The sequence below is a fragment of the Mobula hypostoma genome, chromosome X1 (genome assembly GCF_963921235.1).
Source record: "Mobula hypostoma chromosome X1, sMobHyp1.1, whole genome shotgun sequence".
NCBI classification, from domain to species: domain Eukaryota; kingdom Metazoa; phylum Chordata; class Chondrichthyes; order Myliobatiformes; family Myliobatidae; genus Mobula; species Mobula hypostoma.
This window is the reverse complement of record NC_086128.1, coordinates 55576552-55603800: the sequence shown is the minus strand read 5'-3', so window position 1 is coordinate 55603800 and position 27249 is coordinate 55576552. Positions and strand designations below refer to the sequence as shown.

At 42.6% G+C, this 27249-nt stretch overlaps 1 protein-coding gene across 1 annotated transcript in view; it reads right to left on the bottom strand.

Moving 5' to 3' along the window:
* Positions 1-3184: 3184 nt before the first annotated feature.
* The window catches only part of LOC134340289 (plexin domain-containing protein 1-like), a 536023-nt gene continuing 511958 nt past the window's right edge, over positions 3185-27249 (bottom strand). The window contains exon 14 of the mRNA XM_063037340.1: positions 3185-8609. Within this exon, the coding sequence (XP_062893410.1) occupies positions 8490-8609 (120 nt within the window). The 3' untranslated portion in view covers positions 3185-8489. The remainder of the gene's footprint in view (positions 8610-27249) is intronic.

The following is a 27249-nucleotide window of genomic DNA, read 5'->3' as shown; positions in this document are numbered from 1 at the left end:
TGTGTCACCATGCTGTCCTGCGTGTGAGCAATGTAGGAACTAGTTTGCTTTCACAGTGCCCTACCACACAAACACCCTAACATGAGGAAATATGCAGATGCTGGAACAACACCTTATATTCCGTCTGGGTAGCCTCCAACCTGATGGCATGAACATTGACTTCTCTAACTTCCGTTAATGCCCCACCTCCCCCTCGTACCCCATCTGTTATTTAGTTATATACACACATTCCTTTTCTCTCTCTCTCCTTTTTCTCCTTCTGTCCCTCTGACTATACCCCTTGCCCATCCTCTGGGCTTTTTTTCCCCCTCCCCCTTTTCTTTCTCCCTAGGCCTTCTGTCCCATGATCCTCTCACATCCCTTCTGCCAATCACCTGTCCAGCTCTTGGCTCCATCCCTCCCCCTCCGGTCTTCTCCTATTATTTTGGATCTCCCCATCCCCCTCCCACTTTCAAATCTCTTACTAGCTCTTCTTTCAGTTAGTCCTGATGAAGGATCTCGGCCTGAAACGTCGACTGTACCTCTTCCTAGAGATGCTGCCTGGCCTGCTGCGTTCACCAGCAACTTTTATGTGTGTTACACAAACACCCTAAATTCTTTATGTTCCTTCCATCCTCGCTAGCCCCACACAACAAATCTGTCATCCCACCCACATGATCTTCAGGGTTCATATTCCATACCCTTTTCACCCAGACCTAGAGCCTTGAACGCTGACCCTGACTCTGATCACTGAGCCGTGATCCTTGACCCCAATTATTCTGACCCTTTTTCACCAAACATCTGGCTTCTCCTCTCCAAACTTGGCCTCATTCTGAAAATGTGTATTTGCATGATCAGTTGTATCACTGGGGCATGAAGTGTGTGAGACTACCACCCAGAGTGATATGATCAGTGCTGCTATCTTCTGATGCCAACCCATGGAATTTTAAAGCGCTATAGCACAGAAAGTGGCCCTTTGCCCCATCCAGTCTGTGCTTTACTGTTATTCTGCCTAGTTCTATATTCCTCCTATTCAATCTCCTCTTAAATGTTTTATTTAATAATACTCCTCATAAATAATACAAGTTGCCTAAACCTGTTATCCTTGCCTTTTATTCTGACTGGAACATACAAACTCTGTACTCTCAATATTTCACTCTTGAAGGACACCCTCTTATCAAGTACACCTTTGTCAGGAACAGCCAGTCCCAATCCACACCTGCCAGCTCCTTTCTAATACCATAAAAACTAGCCTTTCTCCAATTTAGAATTTTAACCTGAGGACCAGTCTGATTATTCTCCATATTCTTCGATTGTTTAGTGATTAGCGCAATACTTTACAGCAACCAGCTGTAAGAATAGGGTCCAATTCCTGCTGAGTTTGTGCATTTCCCCCATGACCACATGGTTTTTCTCTGGGCGCTGTGGTTTCCTCCCACATTCCAAAGACGTATAATGAGTTATGTACATACCATGCTGGCGCCAGAAGTGTGGCGACACTTACGGGCAGAACAGCGCAATTCTCGTTGATTTGATTTGACACAAAATAATGCATTTCACAGTAGGTTTCAATGGACATGTGGCAGATAAAGCTAATCTTTAATCTTTTAATCTTAAATTAATCTTTTATCTTTAATGTGGATGGTACAGAGTTTTAAAGTTGCGACATTTCACACTGGGACATTAAGTGCAACAGTCCAGACTGGTGGTACACTTGCCCAGGTGAGTGAGAAGCTGTCAGAAGTGCCACCTTTGAATGGGAAACCTATACTGAAGCACCAAGTACACCCAAATATAATCAGAAAAGATCACAATGAACTGCTCTGGGAAAGAAAAGGAGACTTTCCCTTGTTATCAACGTCCATAGATCCTTCAAAGTTGTCACATGAGTTGACAGGGTTGTGTGTGGGTTCGTGGTGTGTTGACCTTCATTAATCAGGGGATTGAGTTCAAGAGCCATGAGGTAATGTTGCAGCTCTGTAAAACTTTGTTTAGACCACACTTAGAATATTGTGTTCAGTTCTTGTCACCTCATTATAGGAATACTCTGGAATCTTTGAGAGGATGCAGAGGAGATCTACTAGGATGCTGCCTGGATTAAAGAGCCTATCCTATGAGGATAGGTTGAGTGAGCTAGGGCTTTTTCTCTGGAGTGGAGAAGGGAGAGAAGTAACTTGATAGAGTCACAAGATGATAAGAGGTATAAATCGAATGGACAGTCAGAGACTTTTTCCCAGGGTGGAAATGGCTAATATGAGTGGCCATAATTTTGAAGGATTGAAGGAAAGTACGGGGGTGGGGGTATGTCAGAGGTAAGTTTTCAACACAGAGAGTGGTGAGTGTGTGGAATGCCCTGCCGTGGGTGGTGATAGAAGCAGATATATCAGGGGCATTTAAGAAATCTTAGATAGGCACATGGATTATAGAAAAATGCAGGGCTATGGAGGAAGGAAGGGTTAGATTGATTTAAGAGTAGTTTAAAAGGCTGACACAACATCATAGGCTGAAGGGCCTGTACTGTGCTGTAACGTTCTATGTACTATGGGTGATATTTATCCTTCAGTTATCAATAAATTGTTCAGCCCAATCCATCACAAGCAAAGCCCTCCCGAGAATTGGAACACTGCTGTAAGAAAACAACGTCCATCATCAAAGATCTCCACCATCCAGGCCATTCATTCTTCTCTCTACTACCATCAGGCAGGAGTACAGAGCCTTAGGCCCACGTCATCTGATCAGGAGCAGTTATTATTCTACAGTCATCAGGCCTCTGAACCGGTGTTGATAACTTCACACACAACTCTGAACTGATTACACAATCTATACATTCACTGTCAAAGACTCTTTATATAACTCATGTTCTCTGCATTATCTTTATTTACAGAAATTGTCTTCTTTCTTGCTTATTTGTCAGTCTTTGTTTAAGTTTAGTTTTTCATAAATTCTATTGTATTTCTTTATTTTCCTGTAAATGTCTGCAAGAAAATGAATCTCAAGTTTATATATGGTAACACACACTCAGGTTTATTTGGTACACCTGAACACCTGTTCACTTTGCAAATATCCAATTAGCCAATCATATGGCAGCACTTCAATACATAAAAGCATGCAGACATGATCAAAAGATTCATTTGTTGTTCATATGAAACATCAGAATGGGGAAGAAATGTGATCTATGTGACTTTGACCGTGGAATGATTATTGGTGCCAGGCAGGGTGGTTTGAGTACTGCATAAATGCTGATTTCCTTCGATTTTCACACACAGCAGTCTCTAGAGTTTACAGAGAGTGGTGCGAAAAACAAAAACAGCCAGTGAGTGGCAGTTCACCATTGTGAAAATATCTTGTTAATGAGAGAGGTCGGAGAATGGCCAGACTGGTTCAAGCTGGCAGGAAGGTGACAGTAACTCAGATAACCATATGTTACAACAGTGGTGTGCAGAAGAGCATCTCTGGATGCAGAACATGTTGAACCTTGGAGTGGATGGGCTACAGCAGCAGAAGACCATGAATATACACTCAGTGGCCACTTTATTAGGTATGGGTGCTATCTAATAAAGGGGACACTGAGTGTATAAGTACATTGATAATTAATTTTTACTTTGAATTTGATGGAGCGTGCTCAACCAGAAATGTTATCGCTGTTTCTCTGCATTGGTTGTGGGATCTTCTCTTGAAACAGACTGGCTTCTCTGGCTGCCATATTATGATAGAAACCATAAGACGTTGGAGCAGAATTAGGTTATCGGTGTGCCATCATTATTATCCCTATATACCCCATTCTCTTGCCTTCTGCCCACAACTTTTGATATCTTTATTAATCAGGAACCTATCACCCTCCACTTTGTAATACCCAATGATTTGGCCTTCACAGCCATCTGTGATAATGAATTCCATAGATTCACTACCCTCTGGATAAAGAAATCCCTGTTCATCTCTGTTCTAAATGGATATCCTTCTATTCTGATGCTGTGCCCTCTGGTCCTAGACTCCCCAAATGTTGGAAACATTCTCTCCACATCCACTCTATCTGGGCCTTTTGAATTAATGAGGAGGCAGGCAAGCAAAAGCATTCTGAAAGCTTTATTTGCACAAGAACAAGTGAGGCATGAGGCAATCACATTGAAGACCGGCTCTCAAATAAGGACACGTAAAATCTGCCCTTGAAATTCACAAGTGCTCTCTTGAAAGCAAGTGCTCACAAGCAGTTTGACCAACTGTGGACACAAGCAATCAAATAAATATATTCTTGTTGAATTGTTCCACATATGCTGTGGCAAATCCTTCAGAACGTCCCCACGTTCTATAAATGCACTGTGCTGAGTGGTCTAATTCGGACTGGGCTATGAGCAGGGGCAAGGAATTTTTCAAGATGCTTGAAGAACAAGGAGAGAGGTATAAAACAGACTTCCTATTCTGGGATACTGCCCCACCCGAGCAATCTAAGCTCAAAACCCCACGTGTGTTTATGTGTGTATATGTACACATATGTGTTTGTACAGCCATGCTTGCATTACTTTTGGAATATGTACGCATGTGCAAAAGCATAGATGTGTGTGTGCATGTGAGATCCATGGGCAAAGTCGAATACAGGTGTGACTATCTCTGCTTGTTGTTGAAAACACAGTGAAGTTAGTAGAATCCCAATTCAAACACAGCCACTTAGACCAGGGGATTTAGTCCCCCATCTGCTTCTAGCGTAGTCTTTTCTCCTGGTTTTAATTTTTTTAAGGTGTGTGCATCTCTGCCAAGGCCAGTATCTATTACCTGTCCCTAATTATCCTTGAGAAGGTGGAGATGATTTGCAGTCTAGAACAACTGCAGTCCTTCTGGTGAAGGTGTTCTCACATTGGTCAGGGAGTTCCAGAATACTGACATAATGTCAATGTTCTCCCAAGTCAAAATAGTGTGTGGTTTGGAGAGGTACAGAAACCTGAAGACCCACACCTCAAAGCACTCTGAGGAAACACATGGTCGTGGGAAGAACTGACAAACTCTTTAGAGACAGCAGTGGAAATTGAACCTGGGTCGCTGGCACTGTGTGAGTTATGCTAACTTATACGCTACCATGTTGTCTAGTATGTTGTTATATTTACTTTATGTTTATCATATTGTATAAATTAGGTTTAATTTATGTTATAGAGTCATAGAGTACTAAAACAGAGAAAGAGGCCCTTCAGCCCATCTAGTCTATGCCAGACTATTATTCTGCCTAGTCCCATTAACCTGCACCTGGACTATAGCCTCCATACTCCTCCCATCCATGTATTTATCCACATTTCTCTTCAATGTTGCAATCAAACCCAGATCCAACACTTCCTCTGGCAGCTTGTTCCACACTCACATCACCCTCTGAGTGAAGAAATTGCCCTTCATGTTCCTCTTAAACGTTTCACCTTTCATCCTTAACCTATGACCTCTATTCTAGACTCAGCCAACCTCAGTGGAAAAAAACCTGCTTGAAATTACCCTATCTATACCCTCATAATTTTGTAAACGTTTATCAAAACTTTTCTCATTCTCCTGCACTCTAAGGACTAAAGTCCTACCTATTGAACTTCTCTTGATAATCCAGGTCGTCATCCTGGCAACATCCTTGTAAATTTTCTCTGTACTCTTTCAATTTTACTGATAGCTTTCCTGTAGCTAGGTGACCTCACGTTGATGTTAAAATATTGTTCTCATGTTTATAATGTAGAGTAGCACCGCTGCATGAAGCTAACTTTCATGGCATTTATATACTGGGTATGTAGGCCCATGAATAACATTGAAACTGTATATGGTGGATATTTGCCTGTGCCCACTGAGGTCGAGTTCATAGGTTTGGGTGGCACTGCCAGAGGAGCCTAGGCAAGTACCTGCTGAGTACTCACTACATGACAAATACTGCAAATGCAATGCCCGATCGGTGAAGGAAGAGATCAGTGGGTGGGGTGATGGGCAAGTGGGCTGCCCAGTCCAGAGTGATGATAGGACTCTTGTTTTCTAAAGATTAGCTTGATCTGTCACAAGTACGTCGAAACACAAGTGAATTTGCATCAAATCCAATTAGTGAGGATTGTGCTGGAACAGCCCGCAAGTGTCACCACACTTCCAGCACCAACATAGCATGCCCACAGCTCACTGACCCCTATGTCTTTGGAATACGGGAAGAAACTGAACCATGAGGAGGGAACCCATATGGTCATGGAGAAAATGTCCAAACACTGAATCGAACACTGATCTTATAGCCTATGCTGTAAAGCATTGTGCTAACCGTAAGCTGTACATATCCTATGGAGTATTCTGTTATTGTTCTTATGTGCCTCATTGACAGTGGCAAGACTTCGGGTTGTTGTCAAGAGATGAGCCCCTCTTCTTCGCAACTTGCCCAGACTTTGACCTACTGTTGCAGTTTCCATAATTACAGTCTGTGTGTGTGTGTGGGTGGGGGCTGATGTGATAGCGTAGCTGTTAGCACAATACTGTTGTTCTAAATACTATGTAAACTATGTTCTCTCCATGACCACATGGACTTCCTCCGGCTCTCTGATTTCCTTCCACATTCCAAAGACATACAGGTTAAGATGAATAGGTTGTGGACACGCTATGTTGGGGCCAGAAGCGTGGCAATACTTGCGGGCTGCCCCCAGCACATCCATAATGCAAACAATGTGTGCTTTGATGTTCAGGTAACAAATATAGATAATCTTCAGTCTTTACGTGGCTGGTCCAGTAACAATTATGGTCAATGGAGGCTTGTAGCTTCTGCTGACTTAGTGACAATGTTATAATAGAATGGCAAGGGTAGATGGTTTGACTTCCCCATGTCTCTGTTTGGCACTTGCTTGGTATGAAGGCTACTTGGCATATTAGTCCATGCATTAATATTGTTCAGAACTTGCAGGCATATGTTGAGGAGCTGTGAATGTAGTGAACAATGAGCAATCACCAGCGAACATTCTCACCCCTGACCCCACAGAAGATCAATTGTGAAGCATCCAAAGACACTGGGCTTGGGCCAATGCCCGGAGGAACTCCAGCAGTGATGTCCTGGGGTTGAGATCATTGTCTCTCCCCCAACAACCAAAACCAATCTCTGTTGTGTGAGCGCAGACTCCAGTCAGCTGAGAACATTCCCAATGAAGTTAGATTTAACAGGGCTTCTTGAATTTACACTTAGTCATGATATCAAGGGCAATGCTTCACACCTCAGCTGAGGGACTCAGCTCATCCGGACCATGACTGCTGAGATCTGGAGCCAGCAGTCTTGCCAAAACACAAAGTGAACAAGTGCAAGCCGGTTCTACATATGGGATCTGATACCCAGGGGTGTTCAGGGGAAATGGGAGGCAAAGGAAAAGGTGGAACACAGATTCCTTCCCACATTATTGTACAAAAAACCATTATGTCTGGCATGGGATCTTCATTGCAGAAGTCCTGTGACTTATGTCCCTCTTAAATCTAGACAGTCCTACGTGCACCTTTGATAATGAAAATTCATTTATTTCAAAATGTAAACTGAAAAACAAAAGCAAATGTGAAATACAATGCTGACAGGCTTTGACAATGAGGACAGCACAGAGTTTGTATCTCTGGGGGGAAGAGGAGGATGAAAAACTGTGCATATTAACTTGAGTCCATGCATATTAATGAGAATGATTCCAGGAATTATGATTAATGTATTAATGTAATTAATTAGGGTTAATGTATGAGGAGAGTTTGATGGCTCTGAACCTGTACTCACTGAAATTTAGAAGAATGAGGGGGTAATGTCATTGAAACCTATTGAATATTGAAAGGCCTAGACAGAGTGGAAGTGGAGATGATGTTTCCAATAGTGGAGGAGTCTAGGACCAGAGGACACAGGCTCAGAATAAAGGGAGATCCATTTAGAATAGAGATGAGGAAGAATTTCTTTTAGACAGAGGGTGGTGAATCTGTGGAATTCATTGTCACAGACAGCCGTGGAGGCCAAGTTGTCGGGTATATTAAAGCAGAAGTTGATTAATCAGGGCATCAAAGGTCATGGGGAGAAAGCAGAAGAATGGGGTTGAAAGGGATAATAAATCAGCCATGATGGAATGGTGGAGCAGATTTGATGGGCCAAATGGCCCAGTTCTGCTTATATACTTTATGGTCTTATGATCTTAACTGTACTATATAAATTATATGAACCAAATCAAAATTCCATCCACTTCCCCAGCAAAGTAGATGAAAATGCCCCATTGTATAAGGTCTACCTATACTCTGGTATGTTGCATATATATGGATCTGGACATAACTGGTTCACAAAGAAATAAATGTACATATACTTATTAGTTGCAACTTATTCTTCATCATATTGTCATAGGTAGGATTGGCTGTTAGCAGGGATGGTGGTCAGTACAATTCCGTCATAACGTGAAGCTAGTTTGTAAGGTAATTCTCCACAGATGGAATCTGGGAAATGGAGAGAATACAGCTTTGTGCATCATGGTTAGGAAAACCATGATCATTTTTCACTTCAGTTGGTTCATCCTGAGATGGTTTTAACACTGTGCAGCTTCCAGGAACCCTTCTTTATCATGACCCATGGTGTCCACCTCTGTGTAGGTTGGTTGTCCAGCATTGTTCCTGAACTTCATGGCTGGCCATCTGTGGGGACGGCGCTGTGATGGGAACAAAATGGAAAGCGTTACTCCAACAAAATAAAGAAGATGCTGAAAATCTGAAATAATCTGAAATGTTACATTGGTGCCAGAGTGTTTGGTGACACTTGCAGGCTGTCCTAGTGCATTTTTGGATTGTGTTGCTCAGTCTGCCACAAAAGGCAGAATCTCCCGATGGCCAGCCATTTCGATTTAACTTTCTATTCCCATTCCGACATATTTGTCCATGATCTTCTCTACTTCCCTGGTGAGGCTACACTCAGGCTGGAAGAGAAACACCTCATATTCCATCTGGAATATTTCTCTAACTTCCAATAATTTCCCCTCCCATTCTCCCTTTTTCCATAGGGAAATTCAGGAGGGAAACAGCCCCTTTGGCCTATTAAATCTGTTCCAGCCATCAACCATCCATTTACACCAACACTAGTTTGGTGGCTGTTCTACATTCTCCCCTCATTCCCACCAACTCCTCTCAGTTTCCACCAGTTACTTAGACAGACTTTTGGTGTCTAGTTAACTTACCAATCATCGTTGAGATGTGGAATGAAACTGAAGGACCTCACAGGGAGAATGCGCAAACTTCATACAGACTGTGGCCTAAGGTTGGAATTGAACACAGGGCTCCGGTGCTGTGTCAGTATTGGAGAGGCAGCTCTTCTGTCTCCCCTCATGTCCCTTCTATTCTCCTCAACTGCCCTCTGTGGCCCTTCCTCCTTCATTTTGTCCCATTGTCCACTGGGAGCCAGAAGTGAGCAGTGGACTGAGGAGGTGTAAAAGGATGCAACAGGTAAGGGAGGGGACGGTTAGGGTGTTGGAGTTAGGAGACCGAGACAGGTAGATGATGGATATAGACAGAGTCAATGATCATTGTTAATACACTCAGTGGCCACTTTATTAAGTACCTCCTGTACCTAATAAAGTGGCCACTGAGTTCATGTTCATGGTCTCCTGCTGCTGTAGCCCATCCACTTCAAGGTTTGATGTGTTCTGCATCCAGACATGCTCATCTGCACACCACTGTTGTAACACATGGTCATTTGAGTTTCTGTCAGCTTCCTGTCAGCTTGAACCAGTCTGGCCATTCTCCTCTGACCTCTCTCATTAACAAGGCATTTTCACCACAGAACTGCCACTCACTGGATGTTTTTGGTTTTTGCACTATTTTCTGTAAACTCTAGAGACTGCTGTGTGTGAAAATCAGCAATTTCTGAGATACTCAAACCACCCTATCTGGCACCAATAATCATTCCATGGTCAAAGTCATTTAGATCACATTTCTTCTTCATCCTGATGTTTCATCTGAATAACAACTGAACCTTTTGACCATGTCTGCATCATTTTATGCATTGAGTTTCTGTCACATGATTGGCTGATCAGGTAGTTACATTAATGAGCAACATGTGTACCTAATAAAGCTGCCACTGAGCGTATCATATATACTGATGTAAATATTATTAAACACACAAATGAACTCAAGATATTAGCAATAACTAGAAACATATTTATTTTGCTGTGAGGATATATGGTTTTAATAAACACAGTCCACTAATCAAAAAATTACAGTTTATGCTCTGTTTCATAAAGAGTGGAAAATGTGAATTGGAAGTGAAGCAAAAGGCTAAGAACATCTGACATGCACAGTGTTCACTGCTCAGTGTTTACTGCTCTAAGTGAAACAAAAGCCAAGAGGTTCCAATCTGGGGTAGTGGAAATGTATAAATTTAACAATTTAACAATTAATATTTTTCAGCTTTTCTTTCCACACCAGATTAAGTTGAAAGAACTATAATCCGGGCCACACGCATCTACTGTGTTGCCAGACCTTGGGGAGGTTGGATGCTAAGACAAACAGAAACTGCCCTTAAGTTGTTAAAGATGTGTGGTAATGATTTAGACCATAAGACATAGGAACAGAATTAGGCCATTTAGCCTATCGAGTCTGCTCCACCATTCGATCATGACTGATTTATTATCCCTCTCAACACCATTCAGCTGCCTTCTCCCTGTAACCTTTGGCACTCTGACTAATCAAAAATCTATCAAACTTCGCTTGCCTCCACAGCCACCTGTGGCAATGAATTCCACAGATTTACCACCCTCTGGCTAAAGAAATTCCACCTCATCTCTGTTCTAAAGGGACATCCTTCTATTCTGAGTCATGTCCTCTGGTCCCAGACTCACACACTATAGGAAACATCCTCTCCACACTGACTTTATCTCAAGATTCAAGACTGTTTAATGTCATTTCCAGTATACGATAAAGGAGAACAAAGTAATTGCAGATACCTCCTCTTATTTACCCCTCGATCATGACCCCACTAAGGAGCACCAGGCCATTGTCTCCCACATCATCACCAACTTTATCCGCTCAGGGGATCTCTCATCCACTGCTACCAACCTTATACTTCCCACACCCCGCACTTCCTGTTTCTACCTCCTACCCAAGATCCACAAACCTGCCTGTCCAGGTAGACCCATTGTCTCAGCTTGCTCCTGCCCTACCGAACTCATTTCTGCATACCTTGACACTGTTTTATTCCCCCCTTGTTCAATCCCTTCCTACCTATGTTCGTGACACTTCTCACGCTCTGAATCTTTTCGATGATTTTAAGTTCCCTGGCTCCCACTGCTTTATTTTCACCATTGATGTCCAGTCCCTATATACTTCCATCCCCCACCAGGAAGGTCTCAAAGCTCTCTGCTTCTTTTTGGATTCCAGACCTAACCAGTTCCCCCTCTACCACCACTCTGCTCCGTCTAGTGGAATTAGTCCTTACTCTTAATAATTTCTCCTTTGGCTCCTCCCACTTCCTCCAAACTAAAGGTGTAGCCATGGGCCCTCATATGGGTCCCAGCTATGCCTGCCTTTTTGTTGGCTTTGTGGAACAGTCCATGTTCCAAGCCGATACTGGTATCTGTCCCCCACTTTTCCTTCGCTACATCGACGACTGCATTGGCACTGCTTCCTGCACGCATGCTGAGCTCGTTGACTTCATTAACTTTCCCTCCAACTTTCACCCTGCCCTCAAGTTTACCTGGTCCATTTCCGACACCTCCCTCCCCTTTCTAGATCTTTCTGTCTCTATCTCTGGAGACAGCTTATCTACTGATGTCTACTATAAGCCTACGGACTCTCACAGCTACCTGGACTATTCCTCTTCCCACCCTGTCTCTTGCAAAAACGCCATCCCCTTCTCGCAATTCCTCCGTCTCCACCGCATCTGCTCTCAGGATGAGGCTTTTCATTCCAGAACGAAGGAGATGTCCTCCTTTTTTAAAGAAAGGGGCTTCCCTTCCTCCACCATCAACTCTGCTCTCATACGCATCTCCCCCATTTCACGTACATCTGCTCTCACTCCATCCTCCCGCCACCCCACTTGGAATACGGTTCCCCTTGTCCTCACCTACCACCCCACCAGTCTCCGGGTCCAACATATTATTCTCCATAACTTCTGCCACCTCCAACGGGATCCCACCACTAAGCACACCTTTCCCTCCCCCCCCTGCTTTCCGCAGGGATCGCTCTCTATGCGACTCCCTTGTGCATTCGTCCCCACCATCCCTTCCCACCTATCTCCCTCCCGGCACTTATCCTTGTAAGGAGAACAAGTGCTACACATGCCCTTACACTTCCTCCCTTACCACCATTCAGGGCCCCAGACAGTCCTTCCAGGTGAGGCGACACTTCAGCTGTGAGTCGGCTGGGGTGATGTCCTGCGTCCAGTGCTCCTGATGCGGCTTCCTATATAGGTGAGACCCAACGCAGGCTGGGAGACTGTTTCCATGAACACCTCCCAGTGGCCACACATTTTAATTCCATGTCCCATTCCCATTCTGACATGTCTATCTACGGCCTCCTCTACTGTCAAGATGAAGTCCCACTCAGGTTGGAGGAACAACACCTTATATTCCGTCTGGGTAGCCTCCAACCTGATGGCATGAACATTGACTTCTCTAACTTTCGCTAATGCCCCACCTCCCCCTCGTACCCCATCCATTATTTATTTATATACACACATTCTTTCTCTCACTCTCCTTTTTCTCCCTCTGTCCTTCTCACTATACTCCTTGCCCATCCTCTGGGCTTCCCCCCTCCCCCTTTCTTTCTCCCTAGGCCTCCCGTCCATCCCATGATCCTCTCATATCCCTTTTGCCAATCAACTTTTCAGCTCTTAGCTCCATCCCTTCCCCTTCTTGTCTTCTCCTATCATTTTGGATCTCCCCCTCCCCCTCCCAATTTCAAATCTCTTACTACCTCTTCTTTCAGTTTGTCCTGACGAAGGGTCTCGGCCCGAAATGTCGACTGTACCTCTTCCTAGAGATGCTGCCTGGCCTGCTGCATTCACCAGCAATTTTTATGTGTGTTGCTTGAAATTCCAGCATCTGCAGATTTCCTCATGTTGACAAAATAATTGTTACTTGTTTGTCATGTATATCAATGATCTGGATGATGGGGTGGCAAATTGGATTAGTAAGTATGCAGATGACAATAAGATAGGTGGAGTTGTGGATAATGAAGTAGGTTTTCAAAGCTTGCAGAGAGATTTAGACCACTTAGAAGAGTGGGCTGAAAGATGGCAGATGGAGTTTAATGCTGATAAATGTGAGGTGCTACATTTTGGTAGGACTAATCAAAATAGGACATACATGGTAAATGGTAGGGCATTGAAGAATGCAGTAGAATAGAGGGATCTAGGAATAATGGTGCATAGTTCCCTGAAGGTGGAACCTCATGTGGATAGGGTGGTGAAGAAAGCTTTTGATATGCTGGCCTTTATTAATCAGAACATTGAGTATAGGAGTTGGGATGTAATGTTGAAATTGTATAAGGCGTTGGTAAGGCCAAATTTGGAGTACTGTCTGCAGTTCTGGTCACTGAATTATAGGAAAGATATCAATAAAATTGAGAGAGTACAGAGGAGATCTACTAGAAAGTTGCCTGGGTTTCGTCTCCTAAGTTACAGAGAAAGGTTGAACAAGTTAGGCCTTTATTCTTTGGAGCATAGAAGCTTGAGGGGGGACTTAATAGAGGCATTTAAAATTATGAGGGGGATAGATAGAGTTAACATGGATAGGCTTTTTCCATTGAGAGTGGGGGAGATTCAAACAAGAGGACATGAGTTGAGAGTTAAGGGGCAAAAGTTTAGGGGTAACATGAGGGGGAACTTCTTTACTCAGAGAGTGGTAGCTGTGTGGAACGAGCTTCCAGCAGAAGTGGTTGAGGCAGGTTTGATGTTGTCATTTAAAGTTAAATTGGGTAGATATATGGACAGGAAGGGAATGGAGGGTTACGGGCTGAGTGCAGGTTGGTGGGACTAGGTGAGAGTAAGAGTTCAGCATAGACTAGAAGGGCCAAAGTGGCCTGTTTCCATGCTGTAATTATTATATGTTTACTCCAGATGCAACGTAGTATTAAAAAACACAATAAGACAAAGAACTCAATAATAAAAACACATTGACTATAAATACGTAAGATAGGTTATATACAGTACATAAAATGATGCTAGGCACAGGAGTGTCTGTACATAAGGTGACTCTGATGGGAAATGATAAAGTAGTGGTGGTTGGGGGTGTGGAGGGGTGGGTTAGTGGGTGGAGGTGTTGATCAGCCTTACTGCTTTGGGAAATTACCAGTTTCTCAGTCAGGTGGTCCTGGTGTGGATGCTACTTAGCCTCTTCCCCTTTATGACGTTACAGGCCTTTTCCCAGCACCTTTCTGTATAGAAGTCCTTGATGGTTGGTCAGCTGATGTCAGCGATGTGTTGGAACAGTTTCCATACCATGTGGTGATGTAACTTGTTAGGATGCTGTCAACTGTGTACTTGTAGAATGACGTGAGTATAGATGTGCATAGTCCAGCTCTCTTCAGCCTCTTCTGAATGTAGAGGCATTGGTGAGCATTCCTGATTGTGTAAATGTGTTCAGGGACCATGAGAGGTTGTGTGAGATGTGCACTCCCAAGAGTTTGAAACTGCTCACAGTTTCAACTGATGTGCCACCGATTCAATAGGTTTCAATCAGATTTCCCCTCATTTTTCTAAACTCCAGTGAGTACAGGCCCAGAGCCATCAAATGCTTCTCATACATTAACCTTTTCATTCTTGGAATCATTCTCATGAACCTCCTCTGGATCCTCTCCAATGCAAGCACATCTTTTCATAGATAAGGGGCCGAAAACTGATCATAATACTCCAAGTGTGGTCTGACCAATGCCTTATAAAGCCTCAGTGTTACATCATTGCTTTAATATTCGAGTCCTCTGGAAAGGAATGCTAATGCTTCATTTGCCTTCCTTACCACCGACTCAAAGTTAACCGTTAGGGAATCCTGCACTAGGGTTTCCAAGTCCTTTTACACCTCTGATTTTTGAATTTTCTCCCTGTTTAGAAAATAGGCTGTACCTTTATTTCTTCTATCAAAATGCATGTGCATACACTTTCCAACATTATATTCCATATTGTATTTCATCTGTCACTTCTTTACCCTTTCTCCCGATCTGTCCAAGTCCTTCTGCAGACTCCCTGCTTCCTTAACACGATCCACTCCTCCACCTGTCTTTGTACTGTCCGCAGACTTGGCTACAAAACCACCAAATGACATATGACAAAATCCAGATCATTGACATATTACATGGAAAGAAGCAGTCCTGAGTTCTACACCCACAGAGCACTACTAATCACCGGCAGTCAACCAGAAAGAATTGAGAAAATGATGCTGAGCCAGTTTCTTGAGCCACAGTGCTCTCTGTGGCTAAGATGCTCCCACAGTGATATTCGATGGGAAATTCCTCAACTTTAACTTCTGCACAGGATTGATTTGGCCAAATGCAGAGCACCATGTTCTGTTCTGTGAATCATTTCAGGAGTTAAACAAAGCACAGTTTCATCAGGACTGGAAAGGAAGGGGCAAGAATCCAGAATAAGAAGGTGGGTGGGGGAGGGAGGGGAAGGAGTACAAGCTAGAAGGGAAAAGATGAAGCCAGGTGGGTGGGGGAGGGAGGATAAAGTGAGAAGCTGGGAGGTGATAGGTGAAAAAGGTAAAGTGCTGAAGAAGAAGGAATCTGATAGGAGAGGAGAAAGGACCACTAATCCTCCCCTCCATAGCACCCACCACCACTTCTCTATCATTTCCTGTCAGTCACATTACGTAGACACTCCCGTACCTAGCGTCATTTTATTTACGTACAAGTAATTGATGTATATAAGCTATCTTATGTATTTATATTTATTCTATTTCGTTATTATTGTGTCCTTTATCTTACTGTCTTTTATTGTACTGCATCAGATCTGGAGTAACAATTATTTCATTCTCCTTTACATTTATGTACTGGAAATAACATTACACAATCTTGAATCTTGAATCTTGAATTGGGAGGCCTCTATTGGTCAGCGTCGACAATGAATGTTGCATCCTAGCTATCTGTTTGTATAGACAAGTCAGGGCAGTAAGGTATGGAGAGAAAGCTGTTGCCCGTGCAGCAGGTTCCTCTTCTTCACATGGCTGATGAATCCTAAGGAACGGCAGAGACTGATATAGTTCAGTACCACAGCATCACAGGAGTTGTCAATCAGCATTGGACTCAACATAGGGACTCCAGATCTGGACTTTCACTTGGGGTTTACTCCTGAAGCCTTCTCCATGCGGGTATAGCTGCGGAGATCAGAGCTTTCCTTCTCCTAGATGAGCTGCCAACCATGTCTGATGAACATTATCTGTCTGAATCAACTGGTTTTAAGATGTCAGTAACCTGTTAGTGGAAATGGTTCCGCTGGGCTCAGTCACATGTGAAGGCCAAGAACTGGACTTGCTTGTCAGAGGCTATTTAAGAAGCACACCACTGGGAGTAGTTAATAGATAGTGGGAGCTTGTCCTCACTACCCCTCACCCCTCTGGCTATGACAACCTTAAAGAACCATCTTGAGTTGACAACAGGAGTTATAGACTTCTGAAAAAACAGTAAGCCCCACATGATTCAGCCTGGTGTTTGCCAGTCAAAACTAAAATCTTATTAGAGAAGCTAGAAAATAATAGCTCCCATTGGACAGATATTTTATTAATTTGCGACACTGGGATCATTTGATGTGCCAATTTTCTTTTCATTAGCACCTAAATGTTACAATAAAAGAAATATGACCCAATTGCAAATAAATTAACATTCAAAATTAATACCAAAGATTCCCAAGAGTACAATCTACTTGTAGTATGAACAAGGGTAAGTTGTGCCTTCAGAAGAATGTTATAGATTGCCAATCTTTTTGAAAATACTGATTGCATGATAAGTACATTTGAAAAACAATTTCTTGGTGCTTATCATATTTAGAGCATACACAGAGGTTCTGCAGACACTGGAAATCCAGAGTAACACACACATACAAAATGCTGGAGGAACTCAGCAGGCCAGGCAGTGTCCATGCAGAGGAATAAACAGTCATTGCTTCAGGCTGAGACCCTCCATCAGGAGTCATGATGAAGGGTCTGGGCCTGAAATGTCGACTACTTATTCCTCTCCATAGAGCACAGACTGAGGATTTGGGGGCTGTGTCATCCCTCTGAAGGAGGTAACCAGTTAGTTACAGTTCTCTGCTCTTCTTTTGTACCCTTTTAAGTTCCACTATATTTTCAAATATGCATCCATTTATATTTTTTAAGTGATTTTAAATTCTGCTCTGTCACTGTTTCTGCTAATCCTTACCATCAAGTTAAAAATAAATCCTTCCTCTTATGATATTTTTAATCCTTTTAGGATTGCCTATAGAGAGGAGAAATTTGCCTTTGGTCCCCAGTGCTGGATATTATGAAGGTCTTTACCTTTGCCCAACCACCTCAATGGAGCAACAATCTAGATACCTGTGCAGATAGTACAGATCGGAGTTGGTGATCAGAGTTTATTCCAGATAGCTACAGAGTCACAGACTATTATAAATAATTTCTCCCAATTCTATTTATTAAAGTAATCATAGGTTTTCACAATTCCTTCAGTTTCTCAAATACTTTTTATTTATGGTTTTTATTTAGAGATACAGTACAGTAACAGGCCCTTCTGGCCAAATGAGCCCACACTGCCCAATTAAACCCATGTGACCAATTAATTAACTAACCCTGTATTAGTATATCTGCATGTGAGTATAGCTGCAAGGCAGCAGAGGTTTGAGATCAGAGTTTTCCTTTTCCTCGATGAGCTGCCAACTATGGCTGGTGAGCCCCATCTGCCTGAATCGATTTTGGACTGAGGGAGGAAATTGAAGCACCCGGAGGAAACCCACGGGGACACGGAGGGAACTTACAAACTCCTCGCAGACAGTGGTGGAATTGAACCAGGGTCACTAGTGCTGTAATAGCATTTCACTAATTGCCACACTACTGCATTTATTTCTATTTCAATTTCTCCTCTTGTTGTATCAGGCCATGATGAAATTACTAAATCCCCAGACTAATTTTTCTTTCTCATTCTCATCCACTGATATCCCCAGAGTAGTTCCAATGCTTACGACTGTCAGTTGTTTCTTTACCATTGGAAAGTTTAAATCTCTTTTAAACTCACCTTCTAGAAAAACTTGTCATGATTGAGAATTCAAATGATTGAGCCTTCACAAAAACTTTAACTATGTACCAAAGACTTTGACAAACATCTAGAGATGCACAGTGGAGAGTATTCCAACTGGTTGCATCATGGTCTGATATGAAATCACCAATGCCCAGGAATGGAAAAATCTACAGAAAGTAGTGAATACAACTGAATCTATCACAGGAAAAGCCCTCCCCTCCAATAAGTTCATTTATATGGAGTGCTGCCACAAGAGAACAGAATCCATCATCAAATACCCCCACCATCCAGGTTATGCCCTCTTCACACTACTACCATCGGACAGGAGGCACTGAGCCTTACGTTCCACACCAGCAGGTTAACAAACAGTTATTACCCTTTAACCATTAGGTTCTTGAACTAGCATGGATCACTTCATTCACTCATCACAACTCTGAACTGATTCAATGAGCTGCAGACCCACTTTCAAAGACTCTTTGCAATTCATGTTCTCAGTATTTTTTATTTGCACAGTTTATCTTCTTTTGCACATTGGTTTTTTGCTAGTCTTTGTTTATGTGTAGTTTTTCATAAATTCTATCATATTTCTTTTTCTCTGTAAATGCCTGTAAGAAAATGAGTCTCAGGGTAGTGTATGGTAACATACCAGTACTTTGATCTTATAGGCAAGTGAGGTTACAGGGAACATGTGTTGCTGTTCCTGTTTCGCTCAGTTTCTTTTTTATTGCACTGCTGCCACAAAACAATAAATTTTGCAACTTATGTCAATAACAATAAACCTGATTCTGACCGTGATTCCCATCTAAGCAAGTCCCTTTTTTGCCTGTGATTGCCCATATTGCTCTAACCTTTCCTATCTGTGTACGTACTTGCTCATATATTGTTTAAATGCTGTTATTGTACCCATCTCAACCACTTCCCTGGCAGCTTGTTCCATGTACCCACAGCACCACCACCCTCTGTGTGAAAAAGTTGTCCCTCAGGTTCCTATTAAATCTCTCCCCTCTCATCTTAAACCTGTGCCCTCTAGCTCCTGAGACCCCAACCCTGGGTAAAGAACTGTGTGCTTTAACCCTTTGTATGTCCCTCATGATTTTATAAACTTCTATATCTCCTGCCAATATGTTCTCATTCTCTCTTCCCCCCACCCCAACCTTCTTACCCTTTCTTTACCCCTTCCTTTCCAGTTCTGATGAAGGGTCTTGGCCTGAAACATTGACAGTTTATCCTCTCCATAAACGCTGCCTGACCTGCTGAGTTCCTCCAGCATTTTGTGTTTATTCCCTGGATTTCCAGCATCTGCAGAATCTCTTGTGTTTATCACTTTCTGCACTCTTTCCAGCTTGATGACATCTTTCCTATAGCAGGGTGACCTAAGCTCAACTTTCAGTGAACTATGTATTTGTCCTAAAAAAATACTTCTGTTATTTTTCTTTTTGCTGTAAGAATTAGAGATTTATCAGGGCTTTATCAAATCACTGTGGTATCCCCTTTCCAGCTGTAAAGTGTTGGCTTATTTTGCTTTCTGCTGAGGGAGCTGTATTGAGTATTCCCAAGTATGAAACACTGGAACCTCGTGATAAGAGCTTGGACAATCATGAGCTCAGATACAAGGCATCAGGTATTCTCTGGATTGTAGTCAGTGCCAATGATGGAATCATTCATTTTGATTTACAATACTGCATCTGGCATAGGCTTTGTTAAAGTGCAATGTTCTGTCACTGACACTGTCATGTCAGGATTGAACTTAAAGTGTGTCATGAGAAACATTGAGGGTCACCTGCATATTGGAAAGATTGCTTCTTGGATATTTTCCAATTTGGCCATAACTCCCTTGAGAATGTAAGTTGGCTGACCGTCTTGGAGATACATCACATTAATCTACCAGACGGAAGAAAGCTGTAGCGTGATCCAAAGTGAGATCAGCTAACCCTGTGCAGACCTGAGGCCTACTTACACAGCATTCCATTGCACAGTGCGAATTAACCCTAGCAGCTAGGGCTTTTTTCTTTGGAGCGAAGGAGGACAAGAGGCAATTTGATAGATGTATAAAAGGTGATAACAGGTGTAGATAGAGTGGACTGCCAGTACCCATTTTGCAGGTCAGAAAGGGCTAATACAAGAGGGCATAATTTTAAGCTGACTGGAGGAAAATATAGGGGGACTATCAGAAGTAGTTTTTTACACAGAGTGGAATGCACTGCCAGTGGTGTTGGAGGCCGATGCATTAGGGCAGGGGTCCCCAACCTTTTTTGCACTGCGGACTGGTTTAATATTGACAATATTCTTGCGGACCGGCCGACCCGGGGCGGGGGGAGCAGGGGGTAGGGTTATGTGCACATGCGTGACATGCGCATGCGGTACGTGCCCATTTTTTCCTACAAATTATTTTTGGCAATTCTGTTCGGTGAAACTACACTGTACATACATTATTTCTACTTTATATAGGCTGTGTATCATATCATTCCTGCTTTTACTACATGTTAGTGTTATTTTAGGTTTTATGTAACACAGTGCATGAATAAGTCAATTATAAGTCACATAAGTCAATAGCATCATAACATTTTAAGTAACGTTTGGATATTAAACACACAGCACATATTTTCCTCGTATGAACATATAAAATCATTGCAACACATCAATATCGCTGAATCAGTGGGAGCCCTGGGCTTGTTTCCCTGCAACAAGACGGTCCCATCGAGGGATGATGGGAGACAGCAATACTCGAAGGGGGTTCCTCATGTCCAGCCAATTCCGCAATTTAGTTTTCGTTGCATTCATTGCAGAAAAGCCCGCTTTGCAGAGATACGTTGGAAATGGAAGCAACATTTTCAGTGCTTTCGTGACTATCTCAGAATATTTAGCCTTGACTTTGATCCCGAATGCCGGCAAAGATGTTATGTCAAACATACTTTTCAGCACGCCGTCATTTGCAAGCTCGAGGAGTTGAACTTCTTCCCGCGCTGACATGGATGATGCGCGGGTAATGACCTCGCGTGTGTTCAAGTTCAACAGTGGGCGTGACAGGGAACGAGGAAAGGTGCAGCTGACTCATATCGCCAAACCATATCATTTCTTTGCGGCCCAGTAGCACGTGCTTTACGGCCCGGTACCGGTCCGCAGCCCGGTGGTTGGGGACCGCTGCATTAGGGACATTTAAGTGACTCTTAGATAGGCACATGGATGATAGAAAAATGGAGGTTTATGTGGGAGCGAAGGGTTAGAATGATCTTGGTTAAAGGGTCAGCACAACATTGTGGGCAGAAAGGCCTTTACTGTGCTGTAATGTTCTATGTTCAAACAATGGTTACATTTTAAAACATTCTGCATGAGGTACAGGAACTCCAAGGATCCTTGGAGCTGTTCTTCCATTCAATGTGATTAATCTGTAATCTATAGCTTTGGCTCCTTTCCCTTTATCAGCAGAAATCTATCAGGTTCAGATTTAAACATTAAATTAAGTTTGCACTTACCAATCCTTTTTAAACAGAAACTGATATTCTTAACAGCTTCTGCAAGAAAAGCATTTCAAAAATTCTCACCTGAATAGCTTGGCTCTGATCTTAATACAGTGCTTCGTTGTCCCACCTGTTCACCAGCATTGATAACAGGCAACTGGGGAGAGATAACCCACTGGCGCACTCACTTTTATTGTAGCTACTCACAGAATAAATTCTGTCTCTGTTATACACTCAGTGGCTACTTTATTAGGTCCAGTAGATAACTAATAAAGTGGCCACTTCGTGTATGTTCATGGTCTTCTGCTGCTGTAGCCCATCCACTCCAAGGTTTGATGTGTTGTGCATTCAGAAATGCTCTTCCACACACCACTGTTGTAGTGCGTGGTTATTTGAGTTATTTTGCCTTCCTGTAAACTTGAACCAGTCTGGCCATTCTCCTCTGATCACTCATTAACAAGGCATTTTCATCCACAGAACTGGTGCTCACTGGATGTTTTTTTGTTTTTCGCACCATACTTTGTAAGTGCATTAAAATCACAGGAGATCAGCAGTTTCTGAGATACACAAACCATTCCCGTCTGGCTCCAACTAATAATCATTTCACGGTCAAAGCCACCAACCACATTTCTTTAAAAACGCAGACACGAGGAAACCTGCAGATTCCTGCACGAGGAAACCTGGAAATTTAAGCAACACACACAAAAAATGCTGGTCAGGAGGCCCAAAATGTCGACTGTACCTCTTCCTACAGATGCTGCCTGGCCTGCTGCATTCACCAGCAATTTTTGTGTGAGTTGATCACATTTCTTCCCCATTCTGATGTTTGGTCTGAACAACAACTGAACCTCCTGACCATATCTGCATGCTTTTATGCATTGAGTTGCTGCCACATGATTGGCTGATTGGATATTTGCATTAATAAACAATGTACCTGATAAAGAGGCCGCTGCATATATATTATGTAATATTGATGGGAAAATACTTAACAGGGGGAATTTTAAAAAATCAACTTGAATGTGGAAATGTATGTGCTTTGAACTTCCCTTCTGAAATTAGGTTCCACTTAAATCAATAGATTTGTATCTCAGAATAAATTAACAAGTATTAAAATACATTCCAGAAGATTGACATTTATGTCAGTCTTCTGGAATACATTTCATTGTTTGTTAATTTATTTGAAGTGATATTACTTTATGTGTGAGTTATATGTACTGTGTGTGCACCTTAGTCTGGAGAAACGCTATTTTGTTTGGTGGTATACATGTGTATGGTTGAATGACAAGAAATTTGAACTTGAACAGAGAAAATGTGCTTACCGTACTAAATCATGTACTTTGTGCATTCAATAGTGAATGAATTTCATTATGTCGGATTCAAAGCCAAATCAAAAATCTTAAATGGAGTCTGAGTGTAAACAAATTAGGCTGAAAGTAACACAAGGAAGCATTTCACTGTTTTTAATCTGAAAGTATGCCTCACTTTGAAAGTCCCTGTGATTTTAAATGCAGGCAGGATTCGTGATTTACTGTCTCCTTTCTTCATGAATTGCCTCAATAAATCCTCAGCATCTTGCTTTGACATATATAACTGGAAATGTCATATTCCATCTCACCATGTTGAGCCCTGATTGAAAAGTAGTAATTTATTCCTGATTATAATTGTACGATAAAAACATTAGACGTGATTGCAATCCCCTGAATGTACAAGGAGTTGACTGTGGAAGGGACTGCAGGGAGAACAGAAGCTGGAGATTTGGCTGATGTGGACCCTCAGGTGCCTGTATCTCTCTACTAGCTGACAAAACCAAGACTGCCAAATGCCCCTATCGAGCCTGAGTCTCTCCAGCCCAGTAACATGTCATGCATTGGCTTCACAATCTGATCCATTGGAGCTACCTTCTTGAGTATTTTCCCCCAGGCAGTTAATCTGATCGACTATTCTCGTCAGTTCCCTCTATGTATTACCCCGTTCACTGCACTGTATATATTCTAAGCCACTTTTTATAATGGCGAGGTATTGAATTGACTTTATTTCTTACATCCTTCACATACATGATGAGTAAAAATCTTTACATTACTTCTCCATCTAAATGTGCAATGTGCAATCATAGTAATTTATAATAAATAGAACAGTCAATGTAATATAGAGTACACTCAAATCACTGTGAGTTTATCAGTCTGATGGCCTGGTGGAAGAAGCTGTCCTGGAGCCTGTTGGTCCTAGCTTTAATGCTGTGGTACCACTTCCCAGATGGTAGCAGCTGGAATAGATTGTGCTTGGGATGGTTTGGGTCCCCAGTGATCCTATGGGCCCTTTTTACACACCTTTCTTTGTAAATGTCCTGAATCATGGGAAGTTCACAACTACAGATGCGTTGGGCTGACCGCACCAGTCTCTGCAGAGTCCTGTGATTAAGGGAAGTACAGTTCCCGTACCAGGCAGTGATGCAGCCAGTCAGGATGCTCTCATTTGTGCCTCTGTAGAAAGTTTTTAGGATTTGGGAGCTCATGCCAAACTTCCTCAACCGTCTGAGGTGAAGGAGGCGCTGTTGTGCGTGCCTTTTTCACCACACAGCTTGTGTGTACAGACCACGTGAGGTCCTCGGTGATGTGGATGCCGAGGAACTTGAAGCTGTTTAACCTCTCAACCCCAGATCCATTGATGTCAATAGGGGGTAACCCGTCTCCATTCCTCCTACAGTCCACAACCAGCTCTTTTGTTTTTGCGACATTGACGGAGAGGTTGTTTACTTGACACCACTGTGTCAGAGAGATGACTTCTTCCCTCTAGGCCACCTCGTTATTGTTTGAGATAAGGCTGATCAATGTAGTGTCATCAGCAAAGAGATAAGAGGGGAGCCAGAAAGGGAAATTTAAGAGACTACTAGACGGGTATATGGAGGAATTAAGGTGGGGGGTTATATGGGAGGCAGGGTTTAAGGGTGGGCGCAACATTGTGGGCCGAAGGGCCTGTACTGTGCTGTACTATTCTATGTTCTATGTTCTTTGAATCTATCTATCTCTGCACCCAATGACTTGGCCTCCACAGCTGCTTGTGGCAACAAATTCCACAGACTTTTTCTTATTTCATTCTATGAAATCTATTACATTTGTCTAAGAGAATCATGGGTAAAGCCCTCCCACCATTGAGCACATCTACATGGAGCACTGTAGCAGGAAAGTGACATCCATCATCAAGGACCCCGACCATTGAGACCATGCCCTATTTTAGCTGATGCCATCAGGAAGGACGTACAGGAGCTTCAGGACCCATGCCACCGGGTTTAGGAACAGTTACTACCCCTCAACCATCATGCTCTGAACCCAGAGGGGATAACTTCACTCAGCTTCATTCATTCTATCACTGCACTGTTCCCACAACTCTTTCAAAGACTCTTTATCTCATGTTCTCAATATTCATTCCTAACATTTTTTCTTTCCTCTTGTATTTGCAGTTTGTTGTCTTTTGCACATGGATTGTCTGCCTATCCTGTTGCAGGCGGTCTTTCATTGATTCCATTGTGTTTCTTGTACTTATTGTGAACGCTTGCAAGGCAATGAATTTCAGTGTTGTATATAGTGGTGTGTATCTACTTTGATAATAAATTTACTTTGAACTTTGAACTTTGCCCCAGTTTGACTTCTCGTTTAAAGAATAATATGTCTGGCAGTGCTGTGCTCTCTTCACAGGACTCTCAAAGGAGTCTCTGTCTTTTTTTTCTTTCTCTCTCACGCCCATGCACTGAACCATACATGATGGAGTTACAACCGTCATAATTTAAAATCTCAAACCAGACTGAAGTATTAGGTTCCTACAGCACAGCTTTTTAAATAAAAAAAAGCTGCTGGAGGAACTCAGCGGGTTAGAATCAGAATCAGAATCAGGTTTAATAGAACATGTTCCATGTTCTATGAAATGGTAAGAGAGAAAAGTGTGTGTGTGTGTGTGGGGGGAGAGAGAAATTACTGTAAATTAGGGAGATTGATGTTCATGCAAATCTCTTGTGTTTATAACTCTGACTAACTACCCTACCGATTGCCTCTCAATTGTTCTATGTCAGGTTGCCCCCTCAGCTTGTGACGCTCCTGATAAAACAATCCAAGTCAGTCCAACCTCTCCTCATGCTGGTGAACCTCTTCTGCACCATCTCCACATCCTTCCGATAGTGTGGTGATCAGAACTGCACACAATACTCCAAATGCAACCTAACCGATGTTTTATAAATATGTAAAATGGCTTGCCATCTTTAATATTCAGTGCCCTGACGAATGAAGGCAAGCATATTGCATGCCTTCTTTAACACCCTATCCACTTGTGATGCAACCTTCATGGAGCTACGGACTTGAACTTCAAGATCTGATAATTGGGTGGTGTGGACTCATACGGCTGGAAGGGCCGGTTACCATGCTGTATCTCTAGATAAAAAAAATCTATATCTCTCTGCATATCAGTGCTCTAAAGCCTGCAAATATTGCAATGCTTCCAACACCAACATTCCATGCCCACAACCTACTATCTCCAACCCATAAGTCTTTAATATATGGGAGGAAACCAAAGAACCTGGAAGAAACCTGTGTGGAGAATGTATGCTCTTACAGAGAGTGGTGGGAATTGAACATGAATCACTGGCGCTGTAAAGTGTTATGCTAACTGCTATGCTACTGTGCCATCCCACTAAGCTACTGAGCTGCCCCATATCCTGTATCCCAACATTCAATGCACGTCAAGAGGCTACAGCAATGGAGAAAATGTCTTCACAGCTTCCTTTCAGTGTGAAGTCATATGGTTCTTTAGAGAAGACAAAAAATTGTCCCCTGACAACCTTGTAGAATATTGAAGGTTAACAGCACAGATGCTGCCTAGCCTACTGAGTCCATTTTGTGTGTCTTAGTCTGGACTTCTGGTATTTTCAGAATCTCTTGTGTTTAGAAAACTGATAGGTTGGGCAGAGGTAGGATGTCCTTTAGAGGCAATATTTTTAACTTGTGAGAAAAGTTAAACCTAGGGGCCATTAATACAAGGCAGCTGTGAAATTACCCAATGAGGAAATGAGTAGGAGGTTGTCCTTATTAACACAGGAAAAAGAAAGGAAATTTGATGAGTTTATGACAGAAACTGGAATAGAATAGACATACTGCAAGATTGAAAATAGAATGGAAAGAAATCATGGGTGGAATATAAACTGCAATAGGACCATTTTAGATCGGATGGGGTCTTTCACTAAAGGCTATAGATTAGATTTATTTGTCACATATACATCAAAACATTGAAACACACAGTGAAGTGCATCACTTCTGTCGGAGATGTGCTGGGAGCAGCCTGCAAGAGTTGACATACTTCAGGTGCCAATCAAGCATTCTCTGGTGTTTACAGAGAATGGTGCAAAAAACAAAAAAAAAATCCAGTGAATGGCAGTTCTGTGGGCGCAAACACCTTGTTAGTGAGAGGGGTCGGAGGAGAATGGCCAGACTGGTTCATGCTGACAAGAAGGTGACAGTACCTCAAATAACCACATGTTAGTGGTATGCAGAAGAGCATTTTTGAATGTACAACACGTTGAACCTTGAAGTGGGCTACAGCAGCAGAAGATCACAAACATGTACACAGTGACCACTTTATTAGGTACAGGAGGTAT